The sequence below is a fragment of the Pistacia vera genome, unplaced genomic scaffold (genome assembly GCF_008641045.1).
Source record: "Pistacia vera cultivar Batoury unplaced genomic scaffold, PisVer_v2 Contig382, whole genome shotgun sequence".
In the NCBI taxonomy this organism is placed as follows: domain Eukaryota; kingdom Viridiplantae; phylum Streptophyta; class Magnoliopsida; order Sapindales; family Anacardiaceae; genus Pistacia; species Pistacia vera.
This window is the reverse complement of record NW_022196204.1, coordinates 1-20,710: the sequence shown is the minus strand read 5'-3', so window position 1 is coordinate 20,710 and position 20,710 is coordinate 1. Positions and strand designations below refer to the sequence as shown.

At 34.3% G+C, this 20,710-nt stretch overlaps 1 protein-coding gene and 1 pseudogene across 1 annotated transcript; both read right to left on the bottom strand.

Moving 5' to 3' along the window:
- Nucleotides 1–7,432: 7,432 nt before the first annotated feature.
- Nucleotides 7,433–9,641, bottom strand: LOC116140859 (annotated as a pseudogene).
- Nucleotides 9,642–17,712: 8,071 nt separating this feature from the next.
- Nucleotides 17,713–20,505, bottom strand: LOC116140860 (GDP-L-galactose phosphorylase 2-like). The gene is made up of 7 exons (XM_031426435.1): nt 19,821–20,505; nt 19,611–19,732; nt 19,440–19,499; nt 19,084–19,326; nt 18,797–18,982; nt 18,425–18,673; nt 17,713–18,327 (listed from the first exon to the last, which is right to left on the bottom strand). Exons 1-7 carry the CDS (start codon nt 19,939–19,941, stop codon nt 17,959–17,961), a joined length of 1,350 nt encoding a protein of 449 aa, XP_031282295.1. The 5' UTR covers nt 19,942–20,505; the 3' UTR covers nt 17,713–17,958.
- Nucleotides 20,506–20,710: the final 205 nt, after the last annotated feature.

Genomic DNA, 20,710 nt, shown 5'->3' with positions numbered 1-20,710 from the left:
AGTTAAATTAGTAAACCTAAGGGCTTTTTCATAAATTTTTAAAATTTACCTCTTAATACTCCCCTATCCAATAACTCAATACTATCCCTAAAATCCTATCCAAAATACTAAACCAAACGCACCCATTATAATTAAGTCAGAGGTTAAATTTAAAATTTAAAACATTGATATTTCGACGGCCAATTATAGTGTGGGTTATTTTGATATTTCGTCAATCACAAGGGGTTTAATAATTTATCACATAATTACAGAGTTAATTATGATATATATATATACAGTAAAACCTCTCTATAGTCATAATGGTGTGACTAACTAATTTTATTACTATAAAGAGGTTATAATTTAATAAAAGTGTAGTTAAAAATTTTTTTTATTTCAAAATCATGTTTTAGTAGTATAATATTGAGATTTCAATTCATGTTTTAATAATATTAGAGTTTCAATTCAGCGCTTCAATTTCCTACTTTTGAAACGGATAGAAGATCGTGTTTTAAAACCAACAAAGATAATTGTCCTTGATAGAATTGTAAATGCAGTTGCTATATGACAACTGATGTAAAGTCATAGAAAATTGTCAATTGTTTTAAGCATTGCAAAATTAGGACCCCCAATATCGATGAATTGCAAGTTACAAATAAAGTGAATGACGAGAATCAAAGAGTCATTGTAAAATTGAGTGATCAGATTCGATAACTTCACTACACTAATCGAATGAATATTAATGTCTTCCTTAATCATCCAAATGAGTAACAAGTCATGTATGTTTTAACAAAAGAAGAAATCATTTTTTTTTTAATTAAACAAGAAGAGAAATGAAATAATTATGAGGATAATAGTATAGAAATACAAAAAATTTCATGTCAAGAAGCTTTAAACATACTTAAGAAGCTAGATATATTTTGGTTTTAACAAGAAAATGTTCATGCCAGGTAATGTACTCGCAAGTTAAAAGATGTAATAACAACTCTAAAACATAAATTATTGTCCCAAACAACTTCAGATAAATATTTTATTTCATCTTAAACCTTTAATGTAACATACCATATTTTTTTTTGCAATATACAGATAATTATTACAATGTGGAGGCAACTTTCCTTAAGACAAGAATTTAAAAAATTATAACTTATTACAATGTAGAGTTTATTCTTATTTATAACTATCCCAAATTGAAAATATAATTTTTTATGACTATATAGAGTTTATTCCTATATAGAGTATCACTATAGAGAAGTTTTACTGTATATATATAAAAACATTGGGGTTTAGTAAAATTTCCTTAAAAATAAATAATATAGGCGTTACCAAAACCTACTCATTCATGAGTATGAACACAAAAGAGAGGACAACCGTGTCCAATCAATGGGTAATGCTATGCGTACTAACGGATTTTACTAACCAATGCACTAACCTTTGTTAAAATTATATATGGTACTCGTACTATGCGTATGATACCCGTACTATACGTATAATTAGTACACTGATTAGTAAAATCCGTTAGTACCCAAAGTATTATTCCCAATTAAATCATATCCAGAAGTAATTATCAGATGAATAACTTCATTTCACGGTTAGCGAAACAAACTGCTCATGAATCATGGTGTGATTTACTCATGGTTTAGGGTACAATAAAAATTTTGAACTGAAGCACTTATTTGAACTGCAAAACATGCAAGCAGTCAAAACACTTGATTGAATTACTCAAAATAACTTTCAAACTGTGTTGCCTCACTACTATAATCAAAATGGAATTTTTTTTAAAATCTAAGCACACATGGAGCAGCAAAATGATGTGCTTGCTTCAAAGCACCAGGTTTTGGTTTATTTCTGACAATAGAAATTTAAGTCTAGCTGCAAATATCTAACTTCTCCGTGCATTTTTGCTTCATTTTTCATTGTTTTCAGTATTCTCCTGCTGCCCATAACGACGCTTAAACTTAGCAACCTGTCCAATACTTTCAGCCATTTGGCGTTTTGCCCTAAGATGGTACACTTTGCCGGCATGGTGTATTTTTGTCATCGTAGCATGCATCAATCTGCCGCACGGGGTCACATAGGAAACCCATTGCAGCTGAGGGTGCAGTCCCTTCTTCATTTCTTTAATCTGCAATCTGGATTCGAGACAGAAGCTTATGATATAGAACTTTATGCAGAAAGAATATCAAAATAACTAGTCTTGCCGGTACAGAACAACAATAGCAACGTGATAAAAACCAATTATCAGATGAATGCAAAACTCACTGAATACCTAAAAGCCTAATGATACTTTTTAATATAATGCTGATACCAGGAATTCACTTGATTAAAACAGCTTCCTAGGCAAATTTTGCAAGTAAATCAAATTTTTAAAAAATGAAGAGCTGAAGACCTTACTTGGTTACTTGTTTCCCAACAGGGGGCAAAAACATGTAGAAATTTATAGAAACCATGAGTTCGTTATCATAATTACTCAACATTTAACATATCATAACCTATGAATATAAATGATGATAGACATGTATGGATAAGTGACAAGGTCATAAACGTGTAAACATTAAACAAACAAACATCTTGTTTCACCTTTAGACAAACAAATTATAAGATATTTTAAGTACTATTAGTTGAGTTTTCGCTTAATAAAATTCTCCATTCCTTCAATTCCCATTCTTTCAAAGAGCATGGATTCCGCCCAAGTTATGTTCAAACACCCTTAGAAAATTAGCTAGCTCAGCTCATTACGAAAAAATTTAAACATTTTTCGCCCAAGTTATGTTCAAACAACCTTAGAAAATTAGCTAGCTCGGCTCATTACGAAAAAATTTAAACATTTTTATCATAATACATAACACCATCAACCATTAGTTGGACCTAATTTGACAAAATAAATAAATAAATAAATAAAAATGTATGATAGAAACCCAACCCTTCGTCCACACAATATACACTCTTATGCATAAACATTACTGACGAGTCCAATGCGATTAATAATGCGACGAATTGTTTACATTATCAATTAAACAAAAAGTGTATAAGAAACAACAGCTAATTTCTCAGAGTCATTTCATCGAACACCTTGCAATACAACAATACGCGAAACCCATTTGCATAAAAATCATATTCAAAAACATAATTCCCTTAATCTACCAGACTGACATACAAAACCCACTTCTTGCTTTCTTTGAATTAATCAAATCCCATAGTGCGATTCATACTTCATACTCAAGCCTTAACGCCAATACAGATAGAACGAATAATGCTTTATAAGAATACCATTTTCTTCTAAAATAACACTAAATCAAAAGGAGAATAAGAAACTGTTGAAGAGATATTAAGTGAATGTTCAATGAGGTGAAGTTCGGAACTTACAGTGACGGAGAGAGCTTACAGCCACAGTCCTCGGTTAAGCGATTCAGGTAGCCTTAATTTTAATTCTTATTTGTTCTGTTTGTGTAATTATATTATATTTGTACTTTCTAGAAGAGTAAAACTTAAGTTTACACACCCAAGGTTTGGCTATTCAAAATGTCCACCCGTGGTTTCATAAATTGCAAATCCCCACCCAATTTTAAACTCTGTTGAGATAAATTTTGCATTGACCAGGTTTGACTAGTTAAATACTCTTTTTACCCCTTATTATAATAATGAGTAAATTAATAAATTATTTTTTAACCCTTAAATTAATAGAATTAGCAAAATAACCATCTTTCTTTCAAATTTATTATAGTAACACCTCTTCTTCAACATTCCTCTTCTTCGTGGTGGTCAGATCTCAACAGCCACATTTGGCTGCCAAGATCTTCTCCCCTTCTTTCACTCTTCTCTTCTCTCTCTCTCTCTCTCTCTCTCTCTCTCTCTCTCTCTCCTTATTTTTTCTCCACCTCTTTCCTCTCTCTTTCTTCTTTCCTTTTCTCTGCAGCTGCCAAATCTGGCTGCAGGTGGTGGTGGTGGTAGAGTTATAGGCGGAGAGAAACGGTTGGGTATTGAGAAAATTTTGAAATGTGGAGGTTTTTTTTTTAAATTTTACTAATTTGGGGGAGTGAGAGACATTAGGGTTTATTAGTTTTGGATAAAAAGACACGAATACTCTTTTAACTGTTAAATTTAACATTTGAAATTTAATATTGAGTGGGAATTTGCAATTTATGAAACTACAGGTGAAAACTTGTAGATTCGCCAAACTTTGGGTTAGTAAATATCTTTTACTCTTTCTAGCATTATAGGGTGCACTGCAAATAATATTATAGTTAACTTCGAGGTTAAATTTAAAACATTGATATGTCGGCCACCTATAATATAGTATGGGTTATTTTGACATTTTGTCAACCACAAAGGGTTTAATGATACATCACATAATTGCAGAGTTAATTATGATATATATATATATCAAACTAAGGTAGCCGAAGATCGTGCAACTTCCTAATCCTACGTATTTGAATCTTATCTCAACTCTATTATGTACATGGATGCTATATAAACCCATCATAACTTGTTTTTAAGGGGGCTAGGCAATTGTTCTAAGCAAATTTCCCTAGGCATTATACTGTTCTTTGTAAGCTCTCAAAAACAATAAGATAACAGTGGATGTAGACTCAAGTTCCAACTCGTCGAACCACTTTAAACATTGTCTTTTGTTTTTATTATGACTCTTTCTTTTTTGTTCATTGCTGTTTTCATTAAATCACACGCACATCTATTCCGGTTCCAGAAGGGTCAATCAAAATTCTCTAGTTGGTGTAAATTTCTGTATCAACATTTTGGCACTAAAAGGGGGCTTGAACACTTTGAGCTCTCTCTGTTTTCCAACGGTTTCTTTTCCATCTTCCATCCACAAAAAAATCAGCTATGGCTACAATCCATGTCACCAAATCAAACTCTGGAATCGAAGCCACTGACAGATGTGGAAGTATTGAGCATTATAAGGTATGAGTCTACAAAAGTGGTAAACATAAGAGTTGTAGATCTTCGAGTAAGCTTTGCAACGGTTTAAGAATCATCCAAATCCGAGGTCTACAACTCAAGTTATTGTCAAGACATTGAAGCCTATTTAAGATCATGTAACCAGATCTCTCAGGTCGCGCACCCAGCTTTCTATGCTTTCTGATTGAGTTATGCTCTCATATCAAGCTCTCCATGCTTCTGATTGAGCTATGTTCTCAGATCAAGCTCTTCATGCTTTTTTATTGAGTTATGCTCTCCATGCTTTCTGATCGAGTTATGTTCTCAGATCAAGCTCTCCATGTTTTCTGATCGAGCTATGCTCTCAGATCCAGCTCTCCATGTTTTCTGATCGAGTTATGATCTCAGATCAAGCTCTCCGCGCTTTCTAATCGAACTCCTCGCGCTCTTAAATCGAGTTCTTCATGCTCTTTGATCGAGCTCTTTATGTTCTCAGATCGAGCTCTTTATGCTCTCTGACTGAGCTCATAAGCTCCCTCCTTTGCTTGAGATCACGCGTTCAAGATCTCTTAGACCACGCCAGGCATAATTCAAGTTCATCAATTTGAGATAGTAGCCTATAGTGCGACAGCCATCCAGATAAAAAACATGAGTTTTTGAAGCGCGATTACGCATTCAAAAAACTAGGGGCTATTGTTGTGCGGGAAATCCAGAGAGGATAATTCCTTATTAGGAAAGAAGATATTTAAATTAGCTCAATTTGGAAGAAAGATATTCAGATTGGCTTAGATTCCAACTAAGGTAGTCGAAGATCGTGCAACTTCCTAATCCTACATATTTGAATCTTACCTCAACTTTATCATGTAAATGGGTGCTATATAAATTAATCATAACTTGTTTTCAGGAGGGTTGGACAATTGTTCTAAGAAAATTTTCCTAAGAATTATATTGTTCTTTGTAAGCTTTCAAAAGCAATAAGATAACAGTGGACGTAGGCTCAAGTTCTAACTCGTCGAACCACTTTAAAAATTGTCTTTTGTTTTTATTTATGACTCTTTCCTTTTTGTTCATTGCTGACTTTAATTAATTCACGTGCACATCCAATCTGGTTCCGACAAGTTCAATCGGAATTCTTAAGTTGGTACAGATTTTTGTATCAACATATATATATAAGCATTGGGGTTTAGTAAATTTCCTTAAAAATAAATAATATAGGTGTTACCGAGACCTACTCATTCATGAATTTGAACACAAAAGAGAGGACAGCCGTGTCCAATTAAATCATATCCAGAAGCAATAATCAGATGAGTAACTTCATTTCACGGTTAGCGAAACAAACTGCTCATGAATCATGGTGTGATTTACTCGTGGTTTAGGGTACAATAAAAATAGTGAACTGAAGCACTTCTTTGAACTGTAAAATGTAAATATGCAACCACTTCTTTGAGCTTACAGTCACAGACCTCGGTTAACCGATTCGGCGATTCAGGTAACTTAATTCTTATTTGTTCTGTTTGTGTAATTATATTATATTTCTAGANCAGTGGTTATGTACCACAATTTTGACATATCAAATTTATTGGATTTGTAAGGTGTTAAGTAGGTTCCGGGGATTAAACCGCAGTAAAAAAAAAAAAAAAATTACATCACAAATCATGAGATACCCATAAAAAAATTCTCATGTGAATGATAAAATAAAATAGTTGTAAATTTGCTACAAAATAATAGAACAGTGATGTTACAAATATCCAATTATAAACTAAATACTTAATTGGTGGTAATTTCTTGAGATAATATGAAATTTTGGCCAAAAAATCTTGAAGTATATGGTTTTATTTTTTATTTTTTATTTTTACATTTTTGTACAAACATAGTCTAATCTTATCCATGGTACGTTGAATCAAATCGGTACAAATGTCTTTGAGGACATGGCAGTAATATGGCAGCTTTTTTCACATCCCATTCAATGAAACATCAATTTTAGTTTTAATTTAGACAGAGGACATGTACCCACCACATGTGTGGACACCCTTCGAAGGTGAGGTTCCTTGGTGAGGCCGTTTTATCTTCGGAATATTATAATTTGCAATGATATTATAACATCGCATATTTCACATCGTTAATGAATAAATGAGTTTTATCTATCAGTTTTTAAGTTTTGATAACTCAGTAAACGTGTTTTTAATGAAGGATGGTTATATAAAACATCAAATCAAATTTATATAAATTATATTCAATCACTGGCCCAAGAGGCGGAAGAGATAAAGAGCATAATGATTAATTGAGTTCCTAATCCCAGAATGTTGTGGCATATATAAGAACTAAAATATTATAAAGATATTAATCATGATTGCATATAAGACAAATAATAAGATCTACACACAGCAAACCTGTATTCTACATAACACTGAAAGCATGTATAAAACATCATGATCTGAGGAGAAGTTTCACACAAACACAATTCACGCAACCACTGCAAACACATTTGCTTATTCGGGCAACAGCCTCAATCCATCAATCTCTATGCAAGACACCAACATAAATGAGCCGACCCAAATCCACAGATGGTCTGGTCTTCAGGCCCAGATCTTACTGGAGAACTAGGCATTCCTGAGTCCCCGGCACCATGGTGCAGCGGGAGCTTGTGTTAATTGCACCAACTTCTTCAAGAGCTGGAGGTTCAACATCTGCCTCCTCAAGCAAGCTCTTGGCAACATCGCCATTGGTAGTATCACCGGGGAAATGGCTTCAAAGAGAGAGCATTCACTTCCTGGAACCTCTCTCAGAAGAGAGACTTCAGCTAGCAGCCTCCAAGCATTTTCCTCGGATGCCTCCTCATAGTCCTCCTTCCTCTTTACACCCATATGCCCACTGATTCCCACAAGCTGGGTTGACTTGGGTGTCAAGAATCTCGGCACTCACTTCCCCAAGACTTGTTTCTCGCATAGCACTGTGTTTCGCCAGTAAAGCAAAACAATAAGGAATAAGTTCACAACATCCATGGATAATGAAATTACCCCAATTATGGTTCTAACTTTATTACCTTTGGTAAGAGGAATATGCGCTTTCCACAATCAGAAATGAGCCATTGTATATGTTGTTTTCCTGAAGGCAGATACAAGCATCCGAGACAGTGTTGGATAATCTACTACAGCATTTCCACCCTCAAAGACAATCCTCTGACGGGTAATTCAAATCGGAAATCGCACCCCATTATCCATAGAGTCATCTTCTTAGTAGGGCCTTCTCAATTGGGAAGGCACGGCCATAGTAAGCCTGTAACACAAACCGTTGAATTTGATTGTAATACCAGCAGTGTATACTAGTACTCTTTCAAAATCATGAGCCAAAACCTGAATTTTTAGTTCAGGTCAGGTAAAGTTAAATAAATATAACCTGGAATGAAGGTGATTGATGTTAGCAAATGCACCACGGCTATTGTAACCCAAGCGGAAGTACTGTCCAGCTGCAGCCACCAGTGAAGTGCAGCAAGAAGCTATCACGGTCAATCCTCTGTGGTAAGCACTCAAAACCCGGGGATCAGCAGCACATGCCCATATTCAATAGGACTACCTGTTCAATAGCACGTGATAAAAAAACATTATTTAGTAGGTTGTTCATCTAAATTAACTAAATCTCATAATTTCTATTCTAAATCAAGAACAAAGACTTACATTGATGGCAACAACACTTGGAGAATTCTCAACATCAATGGGCGCATTTGGCAAACTGAACTTCACCATCTTCGCTTGCTTCAAACTGGAAGAGCACCTCTTCCTGCCCAACTTTCGTGAAGTTGAATTTATTCCCACAAAAGGCTGAGGACCTTGTCAACACGGAATTCAGTTGGCCTCTTCTTCAGTGGCGGCCCTCGTTCAGCTGGGAATGAAACCATACTCGCCTGGAATCACCTAAACCAATAAAAATAACAAAAATAAATAATAACCAAAAGATCTCGATGAAACCCTTATCTAAATTCATAACATCAAAGTAAATAAAGTAGAAACCAGAAAGAGACCTTGGTTTCACAGGCAGTGACATCATAGCGAAAGATTCCTCTCATGCGGTCTTCCCCTACAATAGATATAAAACTAATTTACCTTAAATCCGAATATACCAAAGAAAACATAAATTTGAAATTCATTTTTTTTCATCATTGCTAAACAAAATTTACCTCCCAAGAAGAGCGTTCGAGAAATGCAACCGGAGGCTCGCTATTTCTCATTTCACACCTCCCTTTCCAGTCTCAGACTTGTTCACGCTCTTGAACAAATATAGGGGATTTGCCCTATCGAACAAAAACATACATCAATTAATTCCTAATTTGAACTAAAAGAAAGAAAGGAAAAAATCACAGGCATTTAGAGAAGCACCTTCGATGCAGCACTTGTTAGGCAATCCGACCGCACCCGCCCCGCGACGAGTAACCTCTTCGGCCTCCTCTTTGGTATTTGAAACAACGGTGCACTCTCTTGATCCTCACACTCTTTATCTTTCTTTCCTTAACAAAACAAGTATAACACAACAAGAAGAACAGGAACAACGACGACGACGACGAGAGGGCTTTTGGGCTTTTCTTAATTAGATCAAAACCTAAAAACAAACTTACTCTAAAAATACTAATCTACTAGCAAACCTAAAAACACCACCGCCAGCAAGAAAGAGAAGGTCGGAAGGGCTACCGCCTTCAGACGGCAAAGCGCCACGCCCCCCGTGCGGCGAAGGGTTGCTCTCGATCAAACAACCCTTGCGTCGTACTGACCGGACATGATTAGAGGCCGAATTGCTCGGTGTATAGCCGTGATGTCAACAACTTGCTTGCCCGGGTTTTACCCCAAAACACCCTCCAAAACAATTGATGTTAGAGATTATTTAACCTGTATAGCTTTCCCTCTCAACTCCTTGCAGGGAAAAGAATAGAAAAGAAATGGATTGAATCTAGAGAGACTTGGGTGTTGCAGGTAAATGGATTTGGGTATAGCGTGAATAAATAGAAGGGGATAAGAGGGAAAGAGGGTGTGGCTCAGGTTGAGCGCGCGAGTACGTTTCAGTTAGTGGTGGTGGTGTGCTGAATATTGGGGGAGAGAAGAGAGAGCGTGACCACACGGCTATGTACGAATGGTAAAAAGGGGAACATGACTTTGTGTGTGGGCCTGCGTGTGATTCACATGCTAAAGTTAACTTAAACAACCACTAACCAATTAGTTGGAAAGCCTACCCCACGCGCTAATTTTTGCAGTGTAATCAATTGATGTGTTTTCAATCATATGAGAGATGATTTTATTTATTTATATGATAAAAACAGGGAAAAAAAAAATCGCTTTATTTGCCGGGATGGCAAACTTTGGGTTACCGGATATCTTCGTGATTTGTGACTTACCGACACTCAAATTTAGTTTAACCCATTCAAACTTCGAAAAAATTTAATAAAAATTATATTTATAGTATAATAATTTTGACCCACACAATTTATATTGTCCTTACAATATTCCATTAATTAATAATTTTTACTTTTTCATTTTTTCTTATTTCTCTTGTGCTTTGTTCTTTTTTGATTCGATTATCAAGAAAATCTACTCTTTGGAGTTTACAAGATAAGATAATTTTTTTTTTTTCTTAAAATATTTCTCTTTTAATTTTCTTAATTGATTAAAAATCAAAAATTATGAATTTTTATGGTTTAATAATGATTTTTGAAATTGAAAAATTAAATTCTAAGATTTTAATGTAGATTTTGTTTATATTATTTATGTTGAGGATAGTTAATATTGTTATATTTAAGTTGGATTTGATTTTAAGAATTGAAAAAACTCTAGAGATTTAGGATTTCTTAATTTTATATATTGGTTAATTGTTTGATATTAAGTTGGATTCGTGAGTTTTCATGTGTTAATGAGTTGAATTTCAATTAATCAGCAAAATTGTTTAAAAAACCTAAGTTTAATATTTGGACCGCAGTTTATGTTATGTTTTTGGTCCCATTGACTACAAATCTTGTCTATGTTTATGCCTAACACATTGGACTCAAGCTAGCAAACACGCCGTTTACTTAAAAAAAAGATTAGACATATTTATAATCGATATAGTTATTATTTCATCGGCATTGACATGCTGTTCTAATATATATATATATATAGGCTAAAGTTATTTTAATGGATAATCTAAAATAAAAAAAATAAAGAGAATCTAAGGGTGCGTTTGGTTATATTTTGGATAGGTTTTGGGATAGTATTAGGTTGTTGGATAGGGAGTATTACGAGATAAATTTTAAAATTTCTGTAAAAGCCCTATGTTTACTATTTAATTAAAACCCTAATATGTAAAATGATAAAACACCCCCAGAATTTTTCGTGCCGTTCCGGCCACCACCGTCGGAACTGGGCGGAAAATTTCGTTACGGCACAGACCGTCGGATCGTGCGTAAACACGTCGTTATGGCCTTTTTCGGCCAGATCTACGTCTGTTATGGCCGTCGACGCCGAAAAGCCAACGCCGGCCATCTTTGGCCGTAAGCGACGTCATTTTCGACCAACGACGCCTTTTCTTTGATCGTGCTGACGGCCAGATCTGGCCTTTTCTGGCCAGATCCGTGGTGGATCTGGCCGGAAAAGGCCACATCGTGAACTTCCGACCATTTCTGGTCGGAATTAGGCGTTGTACAGATTCCGGCTATCACCGACGGTGGTTGCCGAATCTGGCAAGTTGGTTGATGGGGGTGTTTTTGTTAATTTTTAAACTTTTTTTAGGGGGTATTTAGTGAAATTAATATCTTATGGGGTCTAAAAGTAATTATAAAATTAATATTTCTGGATAATGTGTCAAACATTATTTGGAGAATAGCATCCAGAATATGATAAAAAATACTAAGCCAACACTACCAAAGTTACTGTAAAAAAGATTGATCCTAATATTTTATATAACCCACTAAATTAAACTAATATAAACTTGTTAATATGGACAGGTCACTTATTTTAATTAGATGGTGATATAAAATGTAATATTCGCTCTTATCCAAATATAAATATGAATATTTAGTTTATCATTAAGCTTCCAACGAATTTACTTATAATCAATGAAAGATTCCGAACCTATTCAAATCTCGACAACTTTAGTTTAATTTATATTTAAAACATTGTATTAGTGAACTTAATATGTAACTTGTTTAATATTTTTTACATCTTAATGCATCGAATTTTTTAATTCAATCTAATAAATTGAATCATGGTATGCTACAAAAGTTGAAACAATTAATTAAAAAAATATGGAAGTTGACATTAAAATAATGCGTGCACTTTCCTACCATTTCTTGACCTGAAGTGGGGCCGGTAGGGTAGAAAATTCCACGATGGGAAATTTCTATATACAAGCAGCTAGAAATATCCGTATAACTAATAAGTAGTTGGGTTGGTTGGGTTGGGTTGGTTGGGCTGCGATGCCCACGTCTCTAGAAAACGGCTAGGGTACACACGTTTCATCGTGATTTGTGACACTCACATTATTCACATGGGGACCACCACATGATATCATATAACTTCATTTTTTTTTCCTATTTTGAATAGTATTTTTCCGTAAATAACACTGGGTTGTTGTGTTAATTTTGTATTTTGTCCGGTAAGGACGTGATTATAATTATTATATTATTTAAATGTTCAATTATATGTTGTTAGGTTTAGATTCGTATCACACTAATTTGATTATTAGCTTTTCGCTTTTACGTAAATGTCTTTCATATATATAATGTACTTTAATGAAGGTTTATATTTATTTCATTAGAAATGTGAAATGTAACATACTTCGCACTACATATGATAAATTGTCATATTATATTTTTGATCGTTGATCTTACGTCCTCTTAACATCAGTAGAAATAACTTGATATACTTATTATAACGATTCATATCCAAACTAGAGTTTATAACCTATTTAAATGAATTTGTTTGGATTTGTCAGAAAATCATATTAATTAATATTACTAATAGGCCGCGGATATGGATATTCCGGTTATAAGAAAAAAAAAAAAAAAAAAAAAGTGTCGGAGCCCGTTCTTTAATGAATTTAGTGTTTTCATTTGGCGTTTTCTTACCTTAAAGATGCACAGTTTGCGTTAGTGGGAAGAAAAATACACAGAGGCCCACTTGTTTATATAAAAATTGTATTTTAAATAATAATTATATTTTCTTTTCTACTATATATTATATTTTTTCCTCTCTCTTTCAACACAATTTTTGACATCGAATAAAGTTTTTAACGTCAAATTACAAACAGAAAGGTAACGGTTAATATATTTGAGATAACTCTTCAAATTAACAATATAATAGATTTAATTGATTGTTGAAAGTGATTAATTTTATATTTTTCATTATTTTTTGTTGTTGGTGTTTTCTACAAATATTGAAGTGTTTTTATTTTTCATTTTTTTTAATTAATTTGAATACTTAAAATTCCTAAAAGAATAACCGTATTTATTATTTTATCTTGAGATTATGCCAATATTACATGACCAAATTACTGCATTAAAATTTATTGGTTTCTTTACGATGTTTGAATTTTTAAAACGTTTTATCTCATAAAACAATTATTAATCTATTTAAATAAAAGAAAATCTAATATCATAGAAGACACATCAATCTAATTATCATTATCTAACATGTATATGTATTTTATAATCTATGTTGATATGCGTTTATCCCATTGTAATAGTTCTATCAATACAACGCCGAGCTATTGTGATCGGATGTACACCACTATTTCATAGATTTTCTCTTAATCTTGATGAGTGCGTTTGCTTGAATATTGAGTATATTTTTGAAATATTTATATTTTTTTTGTGATTTTGTTTTCGTTTCGGATCCATCCAACAATAAGCACGTGGGTGGGAGATTATAATAAACAAATGAGGGCTGAGGGCACTGTTAGTGGTGGCTTCAGATTCAATCTCTGGCCGGTAATTACATACCGTACAAGGGATATGTTACCGTATGTCCACAATTTTTTATTTTATTTACTTGTGAGAGTTGAAAACGGGTGGTTGATTTAGATTCGAAATCTTTTGACTGGATTATTCCTATTACCACTCCTTATTTAAAGGAAAATCAAACCACTCGTGACTTGACTTGTTGCTGCCTCCTAAATTGTGGTTCACATTCTGTTCAATTCCTCTCTTTTCACTAGAGGTTCTTGTTGTGTCCATTGCTTTTTGTGTTTCATAATTTTCTAACAAATATTTTACAATTATATATTTATATAGATATTATACCTGGACAAAACTCGACCTTAAAGTTCAATCCAGAACGAGAGGTATCCCACTATTATATAATAAACATTTGGACAGAATTCGCTCTAAAAGTTATCCGAACGAGAGGGTATCCAGCTATTTATCAACCTAGTTACAAACCTTAACTTAGAGACTACAAGGGTGGTTATAAAATTTGATATCTTTTCAATATTTTTTATTATTATTATTTAAAATACCATGTTAGCTAATTGTGTAATTTTTAGGTTACTTAACCACTAATCAATGGAAGTCAAATGGTTCACATCTCTCAATTTTTTTGGACCTTCTCCAAGGAGAGAGAAAAACAGTAGCTCTTATGGATGGGTAATATAATCAGTAACAAATTTTGTCAATTCAATTGCTATTTTGAAGGGAGGAAAGTTACAAAAGCTTATCAACATTGAAAATGAAATGAAATTTATCTTCATCCAAATTTTCACATGAAAGAATCTTAGATAATCCAATATAGGACAAAAGACAATGACAGAGGAACTTTCATAAAAAGGTATTGATCCCAAAAACAAAAAAAAAAAAAAAAAAAAGAAAAGAACACCCCATACAATAATTGAAACCATAAATACAAGCAATTATAAAAGTGGGATTCAAAATTTATATAAAGGGAATGTTAAAATATGATGTCAAGCTTTCTTGCCCCTTTGTACTCAACAGGGGGCAAGAGAAGATAGATAACCACATGTTTATATAGCATTATCACAATAATAATATTATTTTCTACATTTTATTTAGTTTTTTAAAAATTTTACATCTTCAAGAGGAGGGACGTAACTAGAACTTTTAGTGACTCGTTTTAAAACATTTAAGTTATAAATTTATAATAAAATTTTATGGGATCAATATGAATTTAGGTGGAGTTAAATTGTAAATACTATAAAATAATATTTTTTTTTTCACAGTTTGAGTGAGTTCAATTGAACATATGTTATAGTGTGTGCTACGTCCCTATTTAGAGGTCTTGTGTTCGAGCCCGCAATTTGAGCTTACAGTCACAGACCTCGGTTAACCGATTCGGCGATTCAGGTAACTTAATTCTTATTTGTTCTGTTTGTGTAATTATATTATATTTCTAGAAGGGTAAAGGTATTTTCATTTAGCCACCCAAGATTTGGCTAATCCTGTTTCCACCCATAGTTTCATAAATTGCAAATCCCCACCCAATTTTAAACGCTGTTAAGGTAAATTTTACTTTGACCGGGTTTGACTAGTTAAATACCATTTTTACCCCTTATTATAATAATGAGTAAATTAATAAATTACTTTCTAGCCCTCAAATTAATAAAATTAGCAAAATAATCATCTTTCTTTCTAATTTATTACAATAACACCTTCATCATCAACATTCCTCTTCTTTGTAGCAACTAGATCTGGTTGTGGGGATCTTCTCCCCCTCTTTCTCTCTTTCTTTCTCCTTATCTTTTCTCCACCTCTTTCTCTCCTCTTTTCTCTCTCTTTCTTCATTTCTCTTCTCCGCAGTTGCTAGATCTGGCTACACATGGTGGTGGTGGTAGTGGTGGTGGAGTACTAAAGTTGGAGGCCGAGAGGAAGGGTTGGGTTGTGAGAAAATTTTGAGATGTGGAGGGTTATTTTGAAATTTTACTAATTTGGGGGAGTGAGAGACATTAGGGTATGCTATTTTTTTGGATAAAAAGACTTAAATACCCTTTTAACTATTAAATTTAATGTTTGAAATTTAAAATTTGGTGGGAATTTGCAATTTATGAAACCACAGGTGGGAACTAAGATTCGTCAAACCTTGAGTGGAAAAATATCTTTTCCTCTTTCTGGAATTATAGGGGTGCATTGTAAATAATATTATAATTAACTTCGAGGCTAAATTTAAAACATTGATTTTTTTTTTTTTTTTTTTTTTTTTGATAAAAAATGATATTTCAACAGCCTATTATAGTATGGGTTATTTTGATAATTTATCCACAATAAAGGGGTTTTACAATATTTCACATAATTGGCTACGTGTAATCTGGGGGTTATTTTGATATTTAGTCAAAGCACAAAAAGGTTTAATGATTGATCACATAATTGCGGAGTTAATTATGATTTATGTATATATAAATAAATAAAAGCTTTGGGGTTTAGTAAAATTTCCTTAAAAATAAATAATATAAGTGTTATTTTGAATTTTGATAAGCATAAGGGTGTTTAAATAATTAAAAATTTTAACAAATAATTGACACTTCTTAATTTTGGATAATTTTGAAAATTTAAATGATATAATATTTGTATTTGTATTTATTATTTTAGAAAATGGAGGGGTGATTTTAATATTATAAGAAAGCTCAATGATTAAAGAAAATGACATTAGTTTAAGAGAAACAATTAAATACTAATGTAAGAATCTAATTTGTTAACCATTTGAATGATAGCTGGGTTGCACCAAACCTCAGATTGCTTACATAAATTAATCACGTTATAATGATGGATTAAATTATTGTAAATTATCAATGAAAAGGGTTTTCTTCTTCCTCTTAAGAGGGAAATTGGGTCAAAAGTTGGTAGGTTTAGAGGGACCAATGCTGTAAAAATCAACCCTACCTCATTGCTTACGCAAATTTTGCAATATTTGAATATGTCATCTTGATTTGATCGTGCCTTAATTTTATTATAGTTAAAACTTAAAAGGAGTCACCTCATCTTTCACAGCACATTTATGAGAGGAGGCTATACTCAAATGTCAGTAAAAGGGTTCAACCTCTGCTACAAAATATGAAGTATCCGAATGTCGTAAAAGGTTTTGATCTCCGCAACAAAGTATGACTTCTGCTACAAAGCATGAAGTATTCGAATCTTGTAAAAAGTTTTGAGCTCCGCTATGAAGAGTGAAGTTATGCGGACGACTATTCAAAAGTCTTAGACCTTGACGATTGTAAAAGGTTATGATCTCTTTCCTAAGGACATTGACAATGGAAACATTAAGTTTATAAAAATAGTGATAGTGTTAACCACTGTTTTTCCACCGAAATGATAGTTTAATGACATTTTTTTACTTATAGACTTTTAAAATACCACTTAATTATTCAAATTTATATTACAGTGACAAACATAGAACAAACTCGATCCAAGATATTGAAACTTTTGAAGAGGAAAAATCAATAAGTCTTTTGATAGTAGAATATTATATTTTAATGGTTAAAATTAATCATAATTTGACTTGAAAAAAACGATTACGTAAACCCTAATCACTTGATTATGACGATATCAATAGGAGAAAGGTTTTAAAGAGTGATAGTTGAAAAAGAGAAAAACAATGATATAAAACTATAACGATACTAGAAAATAAAATATAAATTTAAATAATAAAGTGATATTTTAAAAATTTATAAATAAAAAAGACAACACTAAACCATAATTTGAATGGAAAAAAAAGCTGTTTACTCGAGTAACACGAAGAATCAATCATTTGAAGGGAACATGGGCATCGGGCCCAGAGAGAGAGAGAGAGCAATAATTGATTAAGTGGTTTCCTAATCCCCAGAATGTGTGCAATTATAAAGCAACTAAAAATAATTATAAAGATATTAATCATGATTGCATATAAGAGAGGCAAATAATAAAGATCTCACACAGCAAACACTGTATCTTACATAACACTGAAAGCATGTATAAACACATCATGAGTCTGATGAGAAGTTTCAACACAAACACAAATTACAGCAACCACTGCAAACACAGTTTGCTTATTCGGGCAACAGCCTCAATCCATCAATCTCATATGCTAGACACCAACATAAATGAGCCAGACCCAAATCCACAGATGGTCTGGTCTTCAGGCCCAGATCTTACTGGCGAACTAGGCATTCCTGAGTCCCCGGCACCATGGTGCAGCGGGAGCTTGTGTTAATTGCACCAACTTCTTCAAGAGCTGGAGGTTCAACATCTGCCTCCTCAAGCAAGCCCTTGGCAACATCGCCATTGGTAGTATCACCGGAGGAAATGGCTTCAAAGATGAGAGCATTCACTTCCTGGAACCTCTCTTCAGAGAGAGAGACTTCAGCTAGCAGCCTCCAAGCATTTTCCTCGGATGCCTCCTCATAGTCCTCCTTCCTCTTTAACACCATATGCCCACTGATTTCCCACACAGCTGGGTTGACTTGGGTGTCAAGAATCTCGGCACTCACTTCCCCAAGAGCTTGTTTCTCAGCATAGCACTGTGTTTCGCCAGTAAAGCAAAACAAATAAGGAATATAGTTCACACACATACCATGGATAATGAAATTACCCCAATTATGGTTCTAACTTTATTACCTGTGGTAAGAGGAATATGCGCTTTCCACAATCAGAAATGAGCACATTGTAAGGTATGTTGTTTTCCTGAAGGCAAATACAAGCATCCGAGACAGTGTTGGATAAATCTACTACAGCATTTCCACCCTCAAAGACAAGACCTCTGACTGGGTAATTCAAAAGCTCGGAAATCTGCACCCCATTATCCATAGAAGTCATCTTCTTAGTAGGGGCCTTCTCAATTGGGAAGGGCACGGCCAAGTAGTAAGCCTGTAACACAGAACCGTTGAATTTGATTGTAATAACCAGCAGTGATACTAGTACTTCTTAAAAATCATGAGCCAAAACCTGAATTTTTAGTTCAGGTCGAGGTAAAGTTAAATAAATATAAACCTGGAAGTGAAGGTGATTGATGGTAGCAAATGCACCCAGGCTATTGTAACCCAAGCGGAAGTACTGATTCCCAGCTTCAGCAGCCATGTGAAGTGCAAGCAAGAAGCTATCACGGTCAATCCTCTGTGGTAAGCACTCAAGAACCCGTGGGATCAGCAGCACATGCCCATATTCAATAGGACTAACCTGTTCAATAGCACGTGATAAAAAACATTATTTAGTAGGTTGTTCATCTTAAATTAACTAAATCTCATAATTTCTATTCTAAATCAAGAACAAAGACTTACATTGATGGCAACAACACTTGGAGAATTCTCAACATCAATGGGCGCATTTGGCAAGAACTGAACTTCACCATCTTCGCTTGCTTCAAACTGGAAGAGCACCTCTTCCTGCCCAACTTTCGTGAAGTTGAATTTATTCCCATCAAAAGGCTGGAGGACCTTGTCAACACGGAATTCAGTTGGCCTCTTCTTCAGGTGGCGGCCCTCGTTCAGCTGGGCAATGAAACCATACTCGCCTGGAATCACCTAAACCAAGATAAAATAACAAAAATAAATAAATAACCAAAAGATCTCGATGAAACCCCTTATCTAAATTCATAAACATCAAAGTAAAATATAAGTAGAAACCAGAAAGAGACCTTGGTTTCACAGGCAGTGACATCATAGCGAAAGAGTCCTCTCTGCATGCGGTCTTCCCACTACAATGATATATAAAACTAATTTAACCTTAAATCCGAAAATTAAAACCATAAGACCAACATAAATTTGAAATTCAATTTTCTTTTCATCATTTGCTAAACAAAATTTACCTCCCCAAGAAGAAGCGAGTCGAGAAATGCAACCGGAGGCTCGCTATTCTCATTTTCAAACACTCCCTTTCCAGTCTCAGACTTGTTCACGCTCTTGAACAAATATAAGGGAAGATTTGCCCCTATCGAACAAAAACATACATCAATTAATTCCTAATTTGAACTAAAAGAAAGAAAAGGAAAAAATCACAGAGGCATTTAGAGAAGCACCTTCGATGCAGCACTTGTTAAGGCAATTCCGACCGCACCCGCCTCCGCGACGAGTAACCTCTTCGGCCTCCTCTTTCTGGTAATTTGAAACAACGGTTGGCACTCTCTTGATCCTCAACATCTTTTCTATCTTTCTTTCTCTTAACAAAACAAGTATAAACACAACAAGAAGAAGAACAGGAACAACGACGACGACGACGAGAGGGCTTTTGGGCTTTTCTTAAATTTAAGATCTAAAAACTTCTAAAAACAAACTTACTCTTAAAAATAATCTAATCTACTAGCAAAACCTAAAAAACACCACCGCCAGCAAGAAAGAGAAGGTCGGAAGGGCTACCGCCTTCAGACGGCAAAGCGCCACGCCCGCCGTGCGGCGAAGGGTTGCTCTCGATCACACAACCCTTGCGTCGTACTGACCGGACATGAATTAGAGGCCGAATTGCTCTGTGTATAGCCGTGATGTCAACAACTTGCTTGCCCGGGTTTTACCCCAAAACACCAGCTCCAAAACAATTGATGTTAGAGATTATTATAACCTGATATGAAGCTTTCTCTCTCAACTTCCTTTGCAGGAAGAAAAGAATAGAAAAGAAATGGATTGAATTTCTAGAGAGATTTTGGGTGTTGCAGGTGAAAATGGGATTTGGGTATAGCGTGAATAAATAGAAGGGGATAAGAGGGGAGAGAGGGTGTGGCTCAGGTTGAGGCGCGCGAGTACGTTTCAGTTAGTGGTGGTGGTGGTGCTGAATTATTGGGGGAGAGAGAGAGAGAGAGCGTGACCACACGGCTATGTACGAATGGGTAAAAAGGGGAACATGAACTTTGTGTGTGGGGCTGCGTGTGATTCACATGCTAAAGTTAACTTAAACAAACCACTAATCCCAATTAGT

Bases quoted from the DNA above. Each gene is read 5' to 3' on its own strand.
- LOC116140860 (XM_031426435.1), bottom strand. From the start codon at position 19,941: ATGTTGAGGATCAAGAGAGTGCCAACCGTTGTTTCAAATTACCAGAAA. The intron at 19,327-19,439 runs GTCTCTTTCTGG...ATCTTGGTTTAG, and splicing joins TCACTGCCTGTGAAACCAAG to GTGATTCCAGGCGAGTATGG. The intron at 18,328-18,424 runs GTAATAAAGTTA...GGCGAAACACAG, and splicing joins GCATATTCCTCTTACCACAG to TGCTATGCTGAGAAACAAGC.